Below are 21,699 nucleotides of genomic sequence, written 5' to 3' on the forward strand. Positions count from 1 at the left end.
CATCATTTAGAGGTTAAAGATTCCCCTCCAGATTCTCCATCTTCCGGTCCATTTTGGGCTAGATAGACCTTGCAGTCTGCAGGTGATTGGGTTGGGGATCCATAAGACACCAAGCGGACTCGTTCACAATTCCAGGATGCTCTACATGTCTTCATTGCTACTGCCTCAGATCTACAGTCCTTTCACGAGGCTTTTGGTATTCTTGAGTGGGATACAGCTATGTAGGAAGAGTATAGTTCCTTGATGCGGAACCACACTTGAGATCTTGTCCCTCTTCCTAAGGGAAGAAAACTTGTTCAATGTAAGTGGATCTATTGGACAAAATTTGCAGCTGATGGGTCAGTTAACAAGCACAAGGCTCGCTTGATCGCCAAAGGATTCTCCCAGGTTCTTAGGATTGACTACTCTGAGACTTTTGCGCCAATTGCTCGAATGAATTCCATTCGACTCATTCTTGCCATTGCTATAGCTAATCGTCGTTGGGAAGTACATCAGATGGATGTGAAGAGTGTTTTTCTTCACAGTGACCTTCATGAGGAGATCTACATGGAGCAGCCATAGGGTTTCCTTCAGGATTCTTCACTTGTGTGTCGTCTTTGAAAGTCTCTCTATGGTCTCAAACATGCTCGAGGAGATCTACATGGAGCAGCCATAGGGTTTCCTTCAAGAGTCTTCACTTGTGTGCTATCTTCAAAAGTCTCTCTATGGCCTCAAACAGGCTCCTCGAGCCTAGTATGCCAAGATGGACTCCTTTCTTCTCTTAGTTGGGTTCACTCAGTGCCATTCTGATCCTAATGTCTACATTCTACAACAGGACGATTCACTCCTATTTTTGGTTTTGTATGTTGATGACTTGCTGATCACAGGAAGTTCTTCACCCACCATTAAGGCTATCAAACTTGCCCTTCAGGACAGTTTTTTGATGACTGACTTGGGCTTGTTGCATTACTTTCTCGAGATTGAGATCTTTCAGTCTCCTTCCGAGATCACCATCACACAGTCCAAGTATGCTCTAGATTTACTCTCAAGGTTTCATATGGCTGACTGTAAGCCTTCTCTGACTCCCTTTCCGGAGTCAAACTTGAGGCTCAGTGTTCTTCTCCACTTGTTGATGGCACCTTGTATCGGTCTCATTTATCTGACTCATACGAGACCTGACATCTCATATGTTGTAGGCATGGTCTCTCGATTCATGTAGGAGCCTCATGAGCTGCACTAGAAAGCAGCCAAGCGGATCCTTCACTACATTCAGGGTTCTCACAGTTATGGGATTCACTATGCAGCAGGTATTGAGCTTGATTTGGTGGGTTACATAGATTCAGATTGGGCGGGTGGTTCTCCGGATCGCAAGTCTACTTCAAGTTACAGCTTCTCACTTGGTTCAGGTCTTGTTTGTTGGTCGAGCAAAAAACAGTCTGCTATTGGTCTATCTTCTACTAAGGCTGAGTATCGGGGGGCTATGAATGCCACCACTGAGGCCATTTGGCTTCAACATCTTCTCACTAAGTTTGGCATCCAGATCAAATGGCCATCAGTCATATTTTGTGACAACCAGAGTGCCATTCAGATCTCATGGAATCCTGTCCATCATTAATGGACCAAACACATAGAGATCCACATGTACTACACCTGGAGCTCATCTATGGTCATGTCATCGACCTTTGCTATTGTTCGACTTCCGAGCAGGTTGCTGATATCTTCACCAAACCCTTCACTAAGAGCAAGTTCCTTCATTTGCGAGCTTTGGTGGCGGTGCGAAATGCTTCATCTTTTTTTTTGGGGGGGGGGGGGGGGGGGCGGGCGCTCTTCCTCTCACTCGAAGTCCTAACTTTTTGGGGAGTCTCTTTTCTCTCTCTTTTAGGGGACTTTTTTGTACATGGGTACTTCATCAGGCCTGACTTGTCAGGACCCATTTCTACATCCACCTAAGCTTCGCTTATGGGAGGGTGTTAGTGTAGTTTGTTAATTTCCTAGTGGGTTATTTATTTTTTCCTATATTGCTAGGTTTTTCCTACACTTTTAATAATCTTTCTTAGGTTAATAAAGCATATCTTATTTAGTAAGTGGTTGCAAGGTGTCGCCTTCCTACATGTGAGCATCCATTAGTTATCTTAGGAAGATACTTTGCTATCTTTAGTCCGATAGATGGTTGCTCCTCATTGGTCGGTGTTGCCACCTCTTCCCTCTTCCTAGTCTATATAAGCATGCTACCTGGCTTGTATTTGGAATCGATTTCTTTTGCATTCTCTTAATGCTATTTTGCTTCTAGCATTTGCATTACTCTTTTGGAGATTAACTCTATGTTGCTATTTTGATTTTGTATCATGCATTCATAGTTTAGATATCTATTCTTTGCACTAGTTTTTTGGGTTATTAATCTTTTCAGATTCTAACAGTTAGGATCCTTAAACAACTTCTTCTTTTTTTTCATAAAAAAAGAAAAAAAGATTTTAAAAATAATAATTTTATAAAAAAAAAAAATTGGGGACGGTCGGTCATACCCGATACGGTCGGGGGACATTTAGGCATCCCCTTTCCATACCAAGAGCTGTCCCCCTTTTTTTACCAGTCATCCCCGAGTTTTGCGGATGTCCCCTCGTAATTTGCATTTTTTGGGGACAGCTGTGGGACATCCCCATCTCAGAAACAAGGGTATTTTGGCTAGGGACATGCCCCCAAGGAACATAGGCATAAGCAAACTCGGTACTGGATACATAGGTGCAACTTGTTAAGGAGATTCTTAATTTGCAAGCTCCCAATCTTCTCACAAGTCGCAACTCCTTCAGCTGATCATCACAGTATTTCTGAAGAGGACAGTCAACCACTATTCTAAAACTCATCTTCTCGAAGTCTTTTTTGCGAAGTCCAAAAGAAGGCAATCGGATCATACGCCTCCAAGCAACACCCAACACTCCAATAATCCCCGAAGTGATTAGCTTCAAGGTTACCTGAGTTTCCCAAATGGGGGACGGGGATGGCTGGAAGAATGCATTTCCAAGATGCTGATTTTTCAAGCCAATTTTGGTGATGGCCAGGGGATGGCTATATAAAAATAGGAATAATTAAAATAAGTAGGCAAAGTTAAGAATATTCACATGGAAACAAGGATAAAGTATGTACATATACATTAGAGAACCTTAAAATATAAAAATTAGCAGCCAAATTTGTGTTATTTTGAGTCATTGAAATTACCCATAGATTTTATTGTCAATATGCAGATTTCATAGGGATGACCCCTAGGTGTCCCTGTCCCCAGGACGGGCACACCTGAAAAAGAAAAAATCAGGGATGCCTCCCCAGGTAAATCTGATTAGTTTGAACTCCTAGTTCATAAAATTCCTATCTTTATGACTGAGAACTCACTCAGAAATATCTGCAACAGAAAACTTGGCACAAAAAAGCATAGGCAACATGTTTAGGAAATTCAAAAGTTTGTTTCTCGCCTCCAAATCTGCTCACAAGTCGCAACTTCTTGGCTAGCTCCTTGAGGTTAGGCATCCACTTTAGAATAGGCTTGGCAGACACTCTCCGCACCAGAACCCTTGACAAATATCCAAACTCACTCCTTCAGCATTTATGGCCTGCTAAAATAAGTCAACCTGCTCCTAAACTCAACATTCAAACCAAACTCTTCAAACAAAGCATGCAATATGATCAAATACTCAGGAGTCAGAAGAATATAATTAATGCCCCAGCAGATATCACCAAAAGGAAGGGTCGATCTGCAAGCTTGGGGTGTATGGCCAAACCCAGAAACTCACAAACACTTGAAAATCTGCATCAAAGAAGACCATAAACCAATACCGAAAGATCTCTGGAAGAGCATCAACTAGTTTATCTTTAAAATCTTCATATTTGTCCTAAAACAATATATTTCCTGAGTGAAAATACAGGGCAAGGTAGGATGGATCTTTCTCCATTGAAACTAGTAGATTGAAAAGGGTTTTCATCCTTGACAGCCCCTGGAAGAGCTCTTCTGCATATATCGACAACCTCATGTTTGCAAACTTTGAATGACAGAAATGAGAGCCAAAACTCCAATTTATATTGTTTGCAGGGTAATAGAGCATTTTAAAGTTCAAATATTTAAGTTTCCCTTGAAATATACCCCACCTCCCCCCCACCCATCCCCCCCACTCCCTTGGCATTTTAAAAGCAATGTAAGTCCTCCGATAACACACATGGGTCCAACGTTGCGGAGAAAACATAACACTAATATTTAAACACTAAAATGAATAACAAAACATCCATTTATCACTTTAGTGCAAATATTAAATAATATCATTCACCTTGAAGAAATCTCACCAACACACTATAAACTGAAACCAATCATGTATAAATATTAAATATAACCATCCTAAATTATGTTTCCTCCAGCTCTTCTCAGTCTAATGACGGATCACAGTGTGATTTGGAACGTTGATGCAAAAATTATACACAATCAAATCCAGAAGGCAGCATAACTCTTAAATATAACCATATTGGAGGATGATGATTGTGTCAAAACGAGCACTAACTATGATTTGCAGTGTTCTCCAAAGACTCCGGAGAACAAACCCAAAAAACCCTACAAAAAATCAGAATGCTGCTAATAACATCGTCACTAATTACATCCACATGGCTATCCAAAGCCAAGAAAATACAGACCAGCTCAATCAGAAACATGAATTCCCAACCAACACCAAACAGCCTACAAGAATCCAAGAATAGGATATTGGGAAGCCAGAACTCACTAGGTCCACGAGGGGGACATTACTATAATATTCTATAGTATGCCTACCACACAACAAACAGATGCAAATTGATAATACAATTGTTCAACTAACAAGCATCACCATTTCATCCTTAGACAAAAACAAAAACTTATGTTCAATCCCAAAAGAAAGGGATTTCATTTCATAAATTGGTAATCTCCTTCTGTGTTAAGCTACTCCTCATATAGGCACTTGAGGTAGCAATAATTTCCCAGCTTCCCTCCAAAATTTTGAACTCCTTTTATACAACATAAGTCATCTTTTATACTTCTAAGACAACTTGAATTAGTAATTTATTCCTTTATATCACCCCTATAGCACATAGAAGGTAAAATAGTAGACTAAAGATCTTCTGATGATGACTAACATTTGAAAAGGAGATGTAACATTAGAGTGGAATCTTTACTAAAGTAATTCACTCATGTGCTTCCAAATACAATCAAAATGCTTCCCTTAAATACAACAAAATTCCAACAGATATATAAGCTAGAAAGACTCGTTTATAAAATGTGAAACTGATAAGAAATGGGAAAAGTTGTCCATTGGCAAATTCCAAACAGTTGAGAAGAATCCAAATGGTAAATTCAAATAAAGTGGTCCCAATTTAACAATACTACCCATATGACCTTATACCCATATGACCTTATACCCACCACAAATGAATTAATGTACACATAACTGTACAATGAAAAACCAAACACAACTAAACAGTACTTAGAGTTTGAATTCTAAAGAAGACAATAATAACACTTAAAAACTAAACCCCCAACACCTATTTGTAGGGAAACAGAACATATCAAAAAAATCACAATTGAAATTTCAAATTAAACACCAAGAATTTTAAGTTCATAGTGTACAGATGATATAACACACCATGCCAATGTTCATCCACGCTGTATCTATGAAATCCCCCTCCTATGTGATCATGAACCCCTCCTCTAGCCATGCAACTTAGACTGAACAAAGCCATCTCCAAGGCTTTGCTGGCTTGTGCCTCTTTTCCAGCTTGATCCAATCTTTTATATTGCTGTACCATTAATTCTATTTCTACTGGTCTAGGAAATTTGGGTGCAGATCCAAACCCTCCATATTTCAAGTCATAACTTTTTCCAAGCTGTATCAAAGGAAAACCATTAAAACTTTTGAGCATTAGTTTAGTTTTATCAAAGACCAGAATCTTTGACTGAGCACAAAATGAAAACTAATTTGAAGTTCAAGGCAAGTGAAGAGACAATGAAGCCTTGAGACAAAAAAAATTTACTGAAAAACAAGAGAATGGCACTAGATTACAGAACTGCATGCTCAGAACACTTGAACATATTTAGTCATTTTTGTTAAATCTGTAACTTGATCTCATACTAATCTGATTGCACAGATCATTCAGATCTATTCTTGCATGGTAGACCTATATATATACATTGTTCTATTCTAGGCATGATTGGCGTCTCCATTGGATTATAGTACTTAAGTTCTAAACTTAACTAAGTCTTAGTTAGTTTGAATAACAAATAAGACCATTACTCCTTGAATGCCGATTATGAGAATAACATGTAGGGCCGACCTAGATAGGGTCATGTCCCTTCAAGGGACATGCCCTTTGGTTACCTTATTTATATGGGGTATGGTTGTAGTTAAAGGACACACAAAGAACATAAAGTCTGCTCCTTTAAGCAAGTCTGCCCTATTCGAACACTTGCAGATATAAAAGATTTCAGAATAATAAATATATTATTGACATCGCTTCTCTCAAGTCTGTAACAGGGAAGATCATCTTCAGCAAGCATAGGAGAAGGTTTTATCTCAGATTAATCACAGAGAATTTGCAGAAACTTTACAATTTTGGGAGTTGCACTGTTTGAAGGCAAAGGAACTTAAATCACTGAACGAGTAACTTTTTTAACAAACCACATAGGACATTAATGCAAACAGCTCTATTTATTTTGACCATAAGACACCACAAAGTTCAGACTGAAACAGCTACTTTCTATGTAACTAAGTCATAGAAATGAGGCTCGGACTCAGCATGGCTGACCCAACTTGAAACTCCACAAAAAGTCGCCAAGAGTCAGCAGGAATTGGCAAAATACCAGTTTCCAGTGAGTCTCGCCTAGAGCAAAATCCTGGAGGGTTCTGGGCCCTTGGGAGTTGGCTCAGGACTCACCAGAACTTGGAGACCCCAAGAACTATGACCTAAGTACAAGGAAAATCATTTACACTAAAAAATAGATCTCTGTTATCACAACTTAAATAGAAGCAAGAAAGCATTAAACTGAACAAAAGAGGTACTTCAAACTGAAATGCGGGTCACTTTTAAATTAAAATAACTGATTCCACATTAATATCCAAAACTATATACTGCTATAATTGATGTAATTATAGACTACAAAATTGGATATAGATCTTCATTTCTGTACATTAGAACTTATCCGTTAATTTACATAAAGTGTTTGATACAATCTCATAGCCCATGATTCATTGACTCATATAGAACAAAATCAGTTATAGTTGGCCGATCGAAGAAACCAATTAAAATTCAGAGTTTGGTCTTCAGCAGAAATTCATATATAAAGATTGATGTCCATGTTCCAAATAACAATAATAATAGTCTTTTGTGAAAATGCAATAAGTAGGGTATGTTAAATTAGGATGTACCACAATATTGAGAGAACCATAAAATTTGGACTATATATGCTACCATAGATTTCCTCTCTATTACCTGGTTAGCACAAAGTTGAACAGCTTGTTGAGATAACCCCTCTGTCAATTCTCGTGAAACTGCTGAAGTAGATAATGCTTCTGCAAGTTGTCGAATAGCACTGTCCCCACTATCATGAAGCAAACTTTTTTTGGAATCCCAAGCTTCTTTAACTCGCCTGCATATAAAACAACAAAAGATGTGTCAAAGCTCCACCACAACATCTTGATTAAATTTTATATAGAGCAGTCATACACATTTTATGAAGAGTATGAGGTGACCTCAAGACTGTCTTGAAACCCGGCCTGCCATATTTATCATCAGGAGGAAAATAGGTTCCACCCATCATTGGCTTCAAATCAGGGGTGATAAATACACTTAGAGGCCACCCACCACCTCCATAAACCATTTGTACATACGTCATATACACCTGCAATTTTGTAAATGGAAAACTCACATTGAAACATGGCAATGCCAAACTTAGCGTACAAAAATTGCACTATGCAAAATGTATTTCAATGAAACATCCAAGTCATCCCTTGGAATTCTTCAGCATTTACCTCATTAATTGCATGTCTAAACACCCCTTGAAGACACCTGGACAATACAACTTAATGATCTATGAATAGAATTGTAGTGTTTTCTATTTCTACTAGCTGAAAGATTTGATGGATGATGTCCCAAGTTAATGATGTCCTATCAGTGCTGAATTCCAAAAGAACATTTATTTTTGAATGCGGTCTGGTGACGATCCTCTCACAAGAACATCATGTGTATTACCAATGTGCTGTGCAGAGGTACTTTTTTGTTGAGAGCAGTGCCCATGTGGACAACCTATAACATACCTATCTAAGTCATCAGACCATGTATGGAACAACTGTTACATCCATTGACTACAGAAAAACAAAATGAAAACTATAACTAAGATTATTGTTTTCATATTTCAAGTCATCTAGTATATATGCCTCTGATATCTATCTGCTCTCTAATTAACATATTCACTGGACAACAACAAGACTAGACCTTGCCTCCAATTTGAAATTTGATAGGTTTAGAAAGATAAATATAATATTGTTAGCATGCATGGATAAGGCAGCCCAATATATAAAATATTTCATAGGAACAATGTATATTTTTTTTTAAAGTAAATCATGCTTGTTTACTGCTATACCTGGTAATCTACATACATGAAATATTAATACAAATGGCAGTGTGTACCAGATATAGGAGTGAAATATATTTTGTTAACTCTAAAATCATTATAGAGAAGAGGACCATAAATGGTCGGCCAAATATTATAATCTTCCCAGCAATCCCATGCTACCTTCCTTGGTAGTACACAACATACTTAAAGAACCCTACGGTTGCCAAGAGGAACACAACTGTCAACCAACAGGCACTTACAGCAACCGCAAGTAACAACTAACAACAATTAATACATTTGGAGATAAACAATATTATCGAACACAAAAATAGACATTTTATGCCGGCTACAATGCTTTCTTCAACTGAACTTTGATGGCAATCCTAGAAGGAGAAACACCAGGACCAAGTGAATAATGAAAACTCAAATAGAAGCAAAATATGTAGAGCAAGGTACTAGTTAAACTAGTCTAACTGATTCACTGCATGCTGTGTTCAATTGTGAAAACAAGCTCTCAATAAAAACAAATTTAAGGTCTCAATCATATTTATAATATTATTTGCATCTTTCAAAATTAAAAAAATGATCCAATTAGTATCAGGTGTAAATTGTGAACCTTATCCACATCTGGCCGCTCCTCTCTATCAACCTGCAAATAACAATATTTTGCTTGTTCAGACTTAGTCAAATATTATTGATAACTTCACATGTAAATTCAATGACCGACTCTTTCAAAATCATGCATACTCTATATGAATATCTTATTGCTATGCACTAAAGTCCTAAAATTAGACACGGAACCAGTAATAATAAAAAATAGCATCACCTTGATGCTCACAAACCAGTCATTCAATAACTTTGCCACCTCTTCATTTTCAAATGACTCCACTTCCATGACATGACACCTGTGTAAAATACAATTAAATGTTAACTAACCTATCCAAGATTTGTCAATAGCTTATAAGTTCTAATAGATTTCACAGATTCGTCTAGTGATGAAGGTATCGATAAAAATAACCACAGAAGGTTCCCAGGCTCACTGTCAGCTGCAATGAGATGTTAAACTACGAAAGGCAGCAATATATCTGAGAATAAGTGATAACAAAAGAAGACGTGTATTGTCTGGTATATACATTTCATTGATTTATATATTTGCAGGTCCGTAGAAGACTATTTCTAGACGTTAATTTGAATATTCATTTGCCTCATAAAGAACATATACCACATAACTCTTTAATTTACATCACTTCCCAGTAATGCATTTTTTAGCTTTATGCATAAATTGCTTCATATAGTCTTTGAATTTATATTAAGATAATATCTTATACTTTCTATAATAGTCAACTACTTGTCTGTAGTCCGTCTTTCAATCTAGATAGGAATGTTTCCTATCCCGTCTCTTTTTTCTTCAGTCCAGATAGGAATGTTTCCTATCCTGTCTCTAGTTTTGTTTCTAATTCCGTCTTCAGTCTACGTTGTTTCTTTTAGAAACAACGTCCTTGTAATTCTTTATAAGGAACACATTTGTTCCTCTGTTAATTAATGAATCATCCGGAAATCCGTTAATCTGCCAACTCTTCTTGAATCTTGTAACATGGTATCAGAGCCATGATAAGGAATTTTTCGAAAAATTTATAATTTCTTTTGAAATTATCTACACACCACGACAGTCGTCTCTTTTTTGCAGCCTCGTGGTCTGCAAAATCCGTGCCTGTATCCTTGGGAAAACTCGCAATTTTTTTCTCCAAATCACACGCGTTTGAAGCAACTCGCATCCATATATTTTCCAGCTCATTTGACAGCAAAATCGCGATTGTAGGGTCAAGGATTAGTTCGTTTTGTTTGCATTCTTCATCATTTGCGCTCTCCCTAGGAAAAAATCTGCCATTTTTATCAAGAAATCTGAAGTTTTTTCAAGCCTTTTTCAGCCAGGGCCTTTTTTTTTCGAAACCCTAATTTTTGGGGTCGGAAAAATATTTTGTTTGCAGTTTCTTGATGGGTTTTTCGAGAGCTCAACTGGGTTGTCCGTTTTTTTTGGGTGCCTCGATTTTTGTGCCTCAATTTTCGAGCCAGCAGATCCAAAAAACGACAACAGATTCCTGCTAGGTTTTTCGAGCTCTCTTTTGGGTCATTCTCTAATTCTTCTAGGTCTTTCGTATTTTTGCCTCGAAGAACGTGCCTTCACAATTTTTCACAATTTTTCATTGAAAAACGTGCCATGGCATCTCTGACAAATATTCTGCTCGAACATAATTCCAAATTCAATGGTCGCAATTATGGAACCTGGAAGCAGCGCATCATCGCAATCTTCGAATATCGAAAAACCGATCAACTTGTTATGGGTGTTACGCAGCGTCCGACTTCTCCGGGTCCTGATCAAGGTGAAGCTGCATTTTTCGCCTTCCAAATCTGTTTCTATTTTTATGGGTTTGTTGATTTTCTCCTCAAAAATCATTTCAAGTTGTCTGTAATACGCAAGGTTGCGTGAGATTCTGGGTTTGTTGATTTTCTCCTCAAAAATCATTTCAAGTTGTCTGTAATACGCAAGGTTGTGTGAGATTCTGGGTTTGTTGATTTTCTCTTCAAAAATCATTTCAAGTTGTCTGTAATACGCAAGGTTGCATGAGATTCTGGGTTTTACCGTTTTTTCCACAAAAACGAAGTTTTGTAATTGCACCTTATTTTGAGTCATAGCACTCTTCTGGCAAAGCTTCTTGGTTTCAGCATTCTGTAGATCCAGGGAGGGTCTCTGTTATCACAGAATGTTCCGACATCTGTACGTTGACCATTAAGGGAGGGTATTAAGATAATATCTTATACTTTCTATAATAGTCAACTACTTGTCTGTAGTCCGTCTTTTAGTCTAGATAGGAATGTTTCCTATCCCGTCTCTTTTTTCTTCAGTCCAGATAGGAATGTTTCCTATCATGTCTCTAGTTTTGTTTCTAATTTCGTCTTCAATCTACGTTGTTTCTAAAAGAAACAACGTCCTTGTAATTCTTTATAAGGAACACATTTGTTCCTCTGTTAATTAATGAATCATCCGGAAATCCGTTAATCTGCCAACTCTTCTTGAATCTTGTAACAATTTACACAACAACACATACTCGAACACTGTTTCTTGCAAATCTTGCAGCTTTACCAAAATGAAAATGCACAAACTATTAATACTGAGAAACATAATTAGGATATGTGATAATACACCTAAAAGAAAATTCCCGAAATCATCTAAAAGCTGCAGAAAATGTTCAAATTATATTTCAGACATCAATATCAACAGAAAAGGTTATCTCAAAAAACACATTTTCTCATTAACTAAAACCAAGATCCCATATTTCATTCCAAACTTATTTGAACATGAAAAAGTCAAAATTGTAAATCAAACAAATGATAAAGTAATAGCTGTAAACAGAAATGGGCCATATTATGAAATTGCACATAAAATGGAATCCCCTCTTAAAATGTGATTGAGGTTAGCCCATCAGTCTTCTAAGTTAACATGAGAAGACCACAACCATGTTGTTTAGAAGGGATAAATGCAGATTCTGAAAATTAACAATTGTCCAGTTTCATGCACTTACCAGTGGCAGGTGCTGTATCCAACTGCAACAGTACAGCCCCCAATAGCCCACCAAGCATCAACCACAACAGGAACATATATCAATTCTCTAGACCTCAATCAAGAAAATCATACCTCCTAAAAGATAATCAAATTGATATAAATCTGAAGAAATTACATTAAACCTGAACCCATGACATACTTGATAGAAATATAGGTTTATCTTCATTTCGAGCTTTCGTAAAGGCCTCATCTCCCCATGGATACCAATCAACCTTCAAAGAATCCAGAAATACTACCAAAGTAAATACCCAATTTTTTGGTGGTCAAAGACAATTAGCACCTAATGATCATAATCATGTATGTGATACAGAACTTAAAACCTTAATTGAAGTCAATTTCATGACATGAACATATATGACTGAAGATATGATGAATGCAGGCAAATGCTTCATTATGAAAATCTAATACTAATGGTAAAATAGCATATCGTAAAAGCACGTTTTAATTTTTGAATATCTTCAGAAGCATGTTCGAATTTGAGCAAGGATGGTTTATTAAATAAAAGAAATCAACCCAAACAAAATAAAGCATTTAAATTTCATCTTAAAATTTAAATAGGAAATGCTTAAAAGACATTCTCAAATGGAAGCTCTGGCCTGTACAGGAGTACACACTAGTGTGTATATCATAGTTGACTTCTCCAAGAAGCTAGACAGAAGGTTTCTTGACTCTGGCATGAAAATGGATCCTCAGAAGGATCATGCTCGATGCAAATATTTTGTTGCTTGGTGATAATCTGGACAAGGAAAGGCCAGAGGTTCTGCATGTGTGGTGTAGCTCTAGGAAGAGATAAAAAGCCTCAAATAATGTCGATGACTTTCCGGAAAAAGCAGAATGACCTTGAGCTTTATTGCCAAGATTAGATATTATGTTAGGCCAATCATAGATGACTATTGACTATAAAGGTAAGGCACTAGGAAGTGAGTTGCGACTCCCTGCAATCTTAAAGGTAGAGTAGCCAAAAAGCTTCCATGGATTTGAGAATTTGCCATTTTTCCCAAATAGCGCACTCTATGTCTGTCTTCTGGTCATTGTCTGTAAGCTTTACTTCCTGTTTCAGGTTAAATGTTGTTGGTAATACTCCTGCTTGATATTTCCTTCAGGCCTTTTCTTTTCATAGTGTAGTGTCATGATATATTTAGTATGTTTGTTCCCCATGATGTGTGCTTTGTAACATTTTATGTTGAGCAATTGCTTCCGTGGCCTTTATTATATAGCTCTTTTTCTGTGGGCAAGAGCCCTTGAGATCCCTTAGTATAAGTATGAAAAAATACACTCATTTAATTATTATGTAAGGATATCAATTATAATCTAAAAACTATCTTTGTGTGGCATTGTATCACAAGGTCTTTATGCATATTAAGACTGCTGCTTTTTGAGTTAATACTCATAGTAACTTTAAAAAAAAATCTTTGTTTGGTGTTGTATCACAACGTCTTTATGCATATTAGACTGCTGCTTTTTGAGTTTATACTCGTGGTAACTTTAAGTCTTTCAAAAATTTGAATAACACTTACTGTATCATAAGTATTGAACTGACACTAAAACTTTAACATGGTTCTAACCCTTGCTCACTATTATCTATGGATCATTGCCCCTACACACTTCATAGAGTACTGAATGCAACTCTTGCAGAGACAATTCACTGTCCTTAACGCTAATAAACACGATTCATGTATAGTTATAAATATGATAACATTAGAGATTGTGATGATTCATGTATAGTTATAAATTTGATAACATTAGAGATTGCTAATTGAATATGCAAGGGTTTATGATTTATATTAGACCTTCCATTTGCTTCTAGCATAGGAACCTAGTGATTATTCCTTGATACGCTTTGACACTGATTTTGCCACTTTTATAGATGGACATCTTGCAATAAAAAGTTTTAAAAACTTAAATAAACATCCAAATTCACTGCTTGGACAAGTCTAGAGGTGACATTCTCCTCACCTCTGCCTCTGTTCATTTGGACCAAACCCACAAAGGACCCCGCCAGGACAGTGAAACAGGTTTGAACCAGACCAAGACCTGAGATGCAAGGGAAGAACCCAATAACATAGGATCTCATCAATTCTCTCGGGATGGAAAAAGATTGGACAATGAAGCGTAGATGATGGTTGAGGTTGTAAGGTTTTTTACTTATTTACTAGGAAGTAAATAGAGGACTGATGAGGTGGTCCAAGTTCCATTCTTCAAAGTATCCAAGTTTTGGTCTCTTACGAGCAAAGCAGGTAGGTTGATGGCTCAAGTCAAAAAAATTCTCTTTTCAATGCGATGTGCCAAAGTTTCAGGCCCAGATTAATTTTCAATGACAATTTCTCAAGAATGCTAGGGCTCTACATTGAATGGTAACATTCATTGAGAAAGGAAAAAAAGGGAAATCTTCGCAGAATTCAAAAGCACTTCCATTGCCTTGATCCCAAAAGGATGAAAAAGAAAGGAAACATAAGAAAATCTTTGCAGAACTTAAAAGCACTCTCATTGCTTTGATCCCAAATGGCATGGCTCTGGTATCCTTTGTCAATTTCAAGCTGATTTCACTATTAGAGATTTGTTGATGAACAGATTTGTCACTACAAATCTCAATGTGACTTGCCTGACGGGTAATGAAACATGTTCCAACAATTGGAGAGACTGCTATGAGATAGAGAATTTTTGTGTAATTTCAACCTAAAGATAGAAGGAGAAAGAATAAAACTAAACTAAGTTGAATAACAAAAACCCTATTAGTGGACAGATGAATACTGAATAGGACTTCACAACTAATCCTACTAGCAGACGAATACCAAAGAGGACTCCATGACCAATCCTACTGGCAGACATACAAATACCAAACAGCACTTCCCAGCTAATGACAAATTACAAGGGGTTTTATGTTCAATAGTAAATAGGTATGAAGATGAAGATGACCTCTACGACAATAATTTTTGTTCAACCATATTCAATAAAACAATACTACTCCTTTTGCTAATTTTAATATATTGGGCAATGTCATAATTCACCTATCAAAACAATAAATAATTACTTTAAATAATTTCAAAGCTTGTGTGTTTCTCTATAATGAAGCGGCATGCAAGGTTTTATTAAGGCCTTGCTAGGGTTTTTGTTGTCGGCAAAATGGGTAGTTAGGCAGTTACTAGTGCAGACACGGTTGTGTCGTTTCATTAGCACCGTTTTAGATATTATAAAGGTAGCTTTCACTTATGTATTTGGCAGCAATCATTGTATGGAACATTATTGTTATGTACGGAAAACATTTGATTAATGAATAGTATTTTACTTTGATAAGTTATTGTATGTTTATTTCCTATTCACCTATAGGCTAAACATTTGGCATCGTTGCCAGTTCAAATCCGGAGTGGTATGGAAGGTCGAGGATAAATGGGAATAACCGTACAAGACAACTGGAAAACGAATGAGGACGACGAAACAGATATTCTGGAAGGTGAGCATGAGGCAGCCTAGAATTTTCACATCTTGTACCGCGTAGGCCTTGAAACCTTCCTACGGAGAGAAGTTGCAGAGAATAAGGTTACGCTAGACAATGTGTGGTATGCTATGCACACAAGCCCAACCATGAACAGATTTTTTGACCAACTCCCCTGTCTAATCACACAAGCATACCTGGCACAGAAGAGACGCAGGGAGGAAGTAGAACGCCGTCAAGAGACCTTCAAGAATTTCTATGAGGAGAGAGATGCACGGCATCACAAAATGGAACTATGAGCTTTTGAGCCGTGGAACCAAGAGCACTTGAGTCTATAACTGTCGCTTGAGTCGACACATGATGTATACAAATTAAATAAATAAAAGTGTTCTATTTTGTTTTTTTATAATGGTATATGCCAAATGCCCAATCTTTTAAACAAAAATAGGAACTTGAGGGAGGATGTTGATGAATTTCAAACTATGCGGGGGGATTTAATCTAAGTCGAGTGAAGGCGGCGGCTAAGAAAACTTGCCGAAGATCGAACTGTGGGACACTCAGAGGAATCACCAAGGGTGATTGAAGGCAACTGCACAGAAGGCGCCAAAACTGCCGAGGGGTGCCATAGTTCGCCAAAACAGCAAGTATGGAGCAACGAGGAGTTGCTCAAGGAAACACGACATAAATTAACAGTGCTGGAGGAGACAAGAGAAGAGTTTTTGCACTCATTCCGTACACCACTATGAGAGTGAACCTGTAAAGAAGTAGGAAAGGAGGCGAGGCCAACAGAAGACACCGGGGCACAAGAAAGTGTCTAAGGGACACTGCACGGTGGTCAGAGTAACCCACCAAGACCAACTCCGAATAGTTTCAAAACACAACCGAGTGGTCATCAAAGGACGAGGGAATCAATATCTCGAAAGCAAAAACTCCTGAAGTTCACAGGCAACAGGAGGAAGACCCTATACGGCATTGTCATACATGCGAAACCATATGGACTATCAACTTGGCCACCATAGCCGACAAGTGGTTGAACCAATTTCCAACTAGCCTAAGGGGAGTGGTCGTAGACTAGTTCTCTGACATGGACAAGACGAAGATCTCCACTTGGGATAATCTAAAGAAGGAATTTCAAGCAGAATTTTGACTACTACATGACAACAACAAGGTTGTCACGGAGATCTACAACTGTAAACAAGGGAAGGACACCGTTCGAGCTTACAATCGAAGGCTCAAAGATCTTCTTAGCTGGATGGGTACTCAACCCGCGGATGAACTAAAGAAACGTTGGTTTGTTGAAGGACTCCACAGGGCATTGAGAACGAAAATGAAGATAGTCTCACCTACATCATATACAGATGCCTACAACCGTTCCCTAAACTTAGAAAGTGAGGGCAAGACGGCAAAGAAAAAGTAGAAGAAAAGTAAATCTTCGTCATCCTCTGAGAGTGATGAGTCCACTGACGAGGAAAGTAGTGCAAACGAGGAGGAACCCGACAAGAAAGTACAGGCCCTCCAAAAGGACTTGGAGCGAATGAGGAAGGAGTTTAATTCTATGAAGGGAGCCACTGGTCGCATGGTGGAAGGAGAAACATGGTGTACGGATTGCAAAGAGAAAGGCCACCCAAAGGGAGTGTACCCTAAAAAGGCAATGTGCGATATCTGTCAGATCTTGGGTCATTCTACAAAGGAGTGTTTGTTCAACATGAAGACATGAAGTCAACAGATACTGTTCACACAGGAACAACCATCCACTTCTAATGGCACTAACAACGATACCCAAGGCAACAACAATGCCACATTCGACGGCTACAAAAACAACCGCTGAGGAGGATGAGGCGGCAACAACAACAGGAATTAGAAATAGTATGATTCCAAGGGAAGGCCCATAATCCAATGTCAGGCATGTAACCAATGGGGCCACTTAGCCAGAGTGTCCAAAGAATGACACCCCTCAAAAATTATGTCGATGGTGTGGTCCAGGGGACCACGAAGATGCCAATTGCCCAAAATAGGTAAACCTCATTAACATTGACGACGAGGAAAAAGTTTTGATATCACCCGCAACCAAGCTAAGCAGGCCACCTATCCTGACCACCACACGAAGAAGCAAAGACTCCAGGAGGCACAGGAAGATGTAGAAAGGCCAATGAAGGCTACAAAAGATATGAAAGATACTATTCCTGGATGATCGGAGGGAGAGAACAACTTGGTAAATCAGATGCTACAAATGGAGGTGCCCATTAGACTTTAAGACCTATTAGAAACAGTACTGCAACTAAGGACAACATTATTGAATGCCCATGCAAATCCGTCGGAGACGAAGGAACAACCAACGGTACCTGGAGGGTCGGCCACAAATCCCATGTTGCTGACAATAAGCAACACTCGTCACCCAACGGTGGTTGAGGTGAGAATCCTCAGAACCATCCTGACGAACACCACCGTGGATGGTGGGTCCGAGGTGAATGTTCTTCTCGAGGAGACATGGAAGAAATTGGGCAAGCCTGCCCTATGACCGCCCACATTCAACCTACTCGGCATCGACCAGCAGGGGATAAAGCCCCTAGGGACCTTGGTGGCTCAACAACCATTGGGACACAGCCATTTCTGTTGGATTTCGTAGTGAATTCCCTTGAAGAAAAAGGGATATGACACCATTCTTAGAAGAGGATATGGTGGCCGCTAAAGTGAATCACAACTAGAAGAAAAATATTTTGTCGATGGAGAGCGGAGAGCGAAAGTTTGCCATTGATCTCCGAATTCAAATAGTAAGTGAGAAAATGGCATCATCGTCAGAGACTGAGTTAGACGGGGAACATCGGACAGATGAGAGAAGACCTGTATGGATTCAAATGACGAAAGCGTTTTAGAATTGGAAGAATGTTCTGGAGACGAGAGCAGTTCACTAAATGGATTTTTCCATTGGCAGATGGCATATTATGAGCTCTTCCATTCCAACATGCTTGGCATCAAGGAGCCAGAAGATGAGGAGGTATTTCCACAAGAGTTCACGGAATACAAGGCAACGCGAAGATCAACAAAAGTCCTGCCCATTGCTTTGAAGGGAAAGCTATAAGATACGAAGAGTTGTTAGCAGAGGCTAGTAATCTTGGCGACACAGAGAATCCAAGTAATATACTGGTTGGAGATGACTGGAACTCAGTACTAAAGGTCACAGCATTTAAAACCTTTATGGAGTATAAAGATGTATTTGCACGGACTTACAAGGATTTAAAAGGGGTCCCGCCAGAAATGTGTGTCCACCACATACCCTTGGTACCCGGAGCCATACCTGTGCAGAAGCGACCGTACAAAATGAACAAGAACTACGCAGCCCGCGTCGATGAGGAAATAAAACGAATGCTAGAAGCCGGCATAATATTTAAAGTCCAAGCAAGTGGGTGTCACCAATTGTGATATCCATGAAGGACGGGATCCAAATCCGGATGTGTAGATTTTCGGTGCTTGAATGCGGTCACAATAAAAGATCCCTTCCCAATCCCGTTCACCGACACGATTCTGGAAGAAGTGGCAGGACATGAGATATATTCCTTCATGGATAGATTCTCTGGCTATAACTAGATCTCCATTGCTGAAGAAGATAGGCTGAAAACTACTTTTGTGGTGGAGGACGGAGTGTATGCTTACAACCGAATGCCCTTTGGATTGTGTAACACACCTGCTACATTTCAAAGGAACATTTTGCACGTATTTGACAAAATGTCAGTAGGCAACTTCCTAGCATTTTTGGATGATTGGTCCATCTTCAGTGGACAGGACAACCACTTGAAGGCACTCCAGGAATGTATGAAGAGGTGTTGGCGGGCAAGGTTGGCATTGAATTTGAAAAAATGTCGGTTCATGGTTCCTCAAGGCTACTTGGGCACATTATGTGCAAGTCAAGATTGAAGACCGACCTCGATAAAGTAAGGGTGATCGTGCAAATGGAGGCCCCGAAGGAGGTATCTGTAGTCAAGTCTTTTCTCGGGCACATAAGGAACTACGCCCGAATTGCTCTTCCTCTAGACAAATTGACATGGAAGGGACACCCGTACCTCTAGAGTTTGGACCAGGAGACTGCATTCGCAAAGTTGAAAAATAGACTGTTGGGAGCGCCCATCTGGCATACCCAAATTGGGACAAGTAGTTCCACATCCATGTGGACACTACAAACTTCGCCATAGGTGTAACATTGGTGCAGATTGGTGACCATGGGCCTCAATCACCCAGTGCATTTCGCAAGTCGGCTACTGGTAAATGCCGAGAAGAATGATAGCACCACTGAAAGGGAGGCTCTCAAGATGGTGTACTCGGTACAAAAATTTAGACATTACCTATTGGCTACACCATTTACCTTTTACGTGGATCACCAGGCATTGACGTACCTAGTGAACAAACCAATTATCCAAGGCAAGATTAGCAAATGGTTGTTGCTACTACAGGATTTCACCTTCACCATTTTTGCGCGACCCGAGAAGAGTCATGTCATTACGGACCAGCTTTCCGGAATCAAGTCCAAGGAGCCACCAGAAGGGGTCAATGATGATTTTTTGAATGCACACTTACTAAGAATTGTCATTCTTCTAGGATGGTACAAGTCCATCAGGGAATATCTATCGACATCTCAATTTTCGAGAGAGATGCTGCCAGGCGCACAGCAGAAACTAGTTTTAAGGAGACGGACTTTCCAACTGATAAATGGTCCCCTGTACAAGATGGGTCCTGATCAAGTGTTGAGGTGATGTGTAATGGAAGAAGTGTAGAGTGTACTAAGGGAAGCACATGAAGGTCCAACAAGCGGCCACATGGGACCTAACACAATGACACGGAAAGTTCTGCTTACTGGGTTATGGTGGCCCACACTTTACAACGATGCATGGGAATGGGTGTTGAGTTGCGACATATACCAGAGAGTCAGCAAACCACTCAAGAGGGCTTCATGCCATTAAACTCGTCCCACGTCCAGGAGTTGTTTGAACATTGGGGACTAGACTTCGTGGATCCACTGAAGGCAAGTAGGGCTCGAAATTGTCGATACATAATGGTGGCTACGAAGTATTTAACAATCACTTTGTCAATCACGTGATCAAATTATTGACAACGAAATTCAAGATTTTTCATTCGTTGTCAAGTCTCTACTACCCATGAACCAATGGCCGGACAAAAGCGACAAAAAAAAATTCTAGTGGCCACCATATATAAATCATGCGGAGTTGAACAAGTAGACTGGGAGGAAAAGTTGTCTTTGGCGTTATTGGCCTACCGCACCACATTCAAAGTCACAACTAGACAGGCGTCGTTCCCGTTAATTTATGACCAAGAAGTTGTGGTACCAGCCAAATTTATGGTCCCAAGTTTGCGGATTGCAATTGACAATAGACTCGAAAATATGGAGAGTTTACATAAACGCCTATATCAATTGAACAAACTAGATGAACACAGATTAACAACGCAATGGGCGACAGAGGTGGCACAGACCCGTTGAAAGGCGTGGCACGACAAATATTTGAAAAGAATAAGGTTTCAGCCAGGCCAACTCGTGGTTCGGTACAATGGCCGCAATGAGATAAAACTAGGGAAATTCAAGGTTAAATGGCTCGAACCATATAAGTGAGAAGTCAACGACAATGGATCCATAAAACTATTGACCTTGGATGGGCACGAAATCTCCGACGCCATCAATGGATCCAAGTTAAAAATTTACCAAGAATGACAGGGAGGCGAAGCAAGGGCTCATCAAAAATTAGACTTAGGTGATTATAAAAAAATTTTTAAAAATTTTTTAAAAATTGCAGCTTAAGTGTCCTGCGGGCACTATGGGTCCTGCAGAAACATGTGGCCGCAAACACTAAGTGTCCCACAGACATATGTCGCCGCAGACCATTGGTGTCGCTCAAAACAGATAGAAAACCCTACGGAGATTGACAGAGGAAGAATATTCAATTAGAAATCCCACCGACAATTGCCATTATAAAACGTCCACCGAGGTAAGAGGAAAAGAGCAAGGAACTTCCGCGGACTAGCAAAGGAAAGAAGTAAAGTGGGGGA

General features: G+C 39.1%; 1 protein-coding gene across 3 annotated transcripts in view; it reads right to left on the reverse strand.

Moving 5' to 3' along the window:
• Positions 1–21,699, reverse strand: part of LOC149540894 (catalytics) — a 186,231-nt gene that overhangs the window by 135,580 nt on the left and 28,952 nt on the right. For all 3 annotated transcript variants that reach the window (XM_089801959.1, XM_089801957.1, XM_089801958.1), the window contains exons 2-8: positions 12,355–12,427; positions 12,175–12,196; positions 9,420–9,498; positions 9,210–9,242; positions 7,731–7,879; positions 7,471–7,627; positions 5,628–5,868 (exon numbers count right to left, since the gene is read on the reverse strand). In XM_089801959.1, coding sequence (XP_089658085.1) covers positions 5,628–5,868; positions 7,471–7,627; positions 7,731–7,879; positions 9,210–9,242; positions 9,420–9,498; positions 12,175–12,196; positions 12,355–12,427 — 754 coding nt within the window. The remainder of the gene's footprint in view (positions 1–5,627; positions 5,869–7,470; positions 7,628–7,730; positions 7,880–9,209; positions 9,243–9,419; positions 9,499–12,174; positions 12,197–12,354; positions 12,428–21,699) is intronic.

The sequence above is a fragment of the Cupressus sempervirens genome, chromosome 9 (genome assembly GCF_028749045.1).
Source record: "Cupressus sempervirens isolate cs-2001-9-10 chromosome 9, ASM2874904v1, whole genome shotgun sequence".
Taxonomy (NCBI): domain Eukaryota; kingdom Viridiplantae; phylum Streptophyta; class Pinopsida; order Cupressales; family Cupressaceae; genus Cupressus; species Cupressus sempervirens.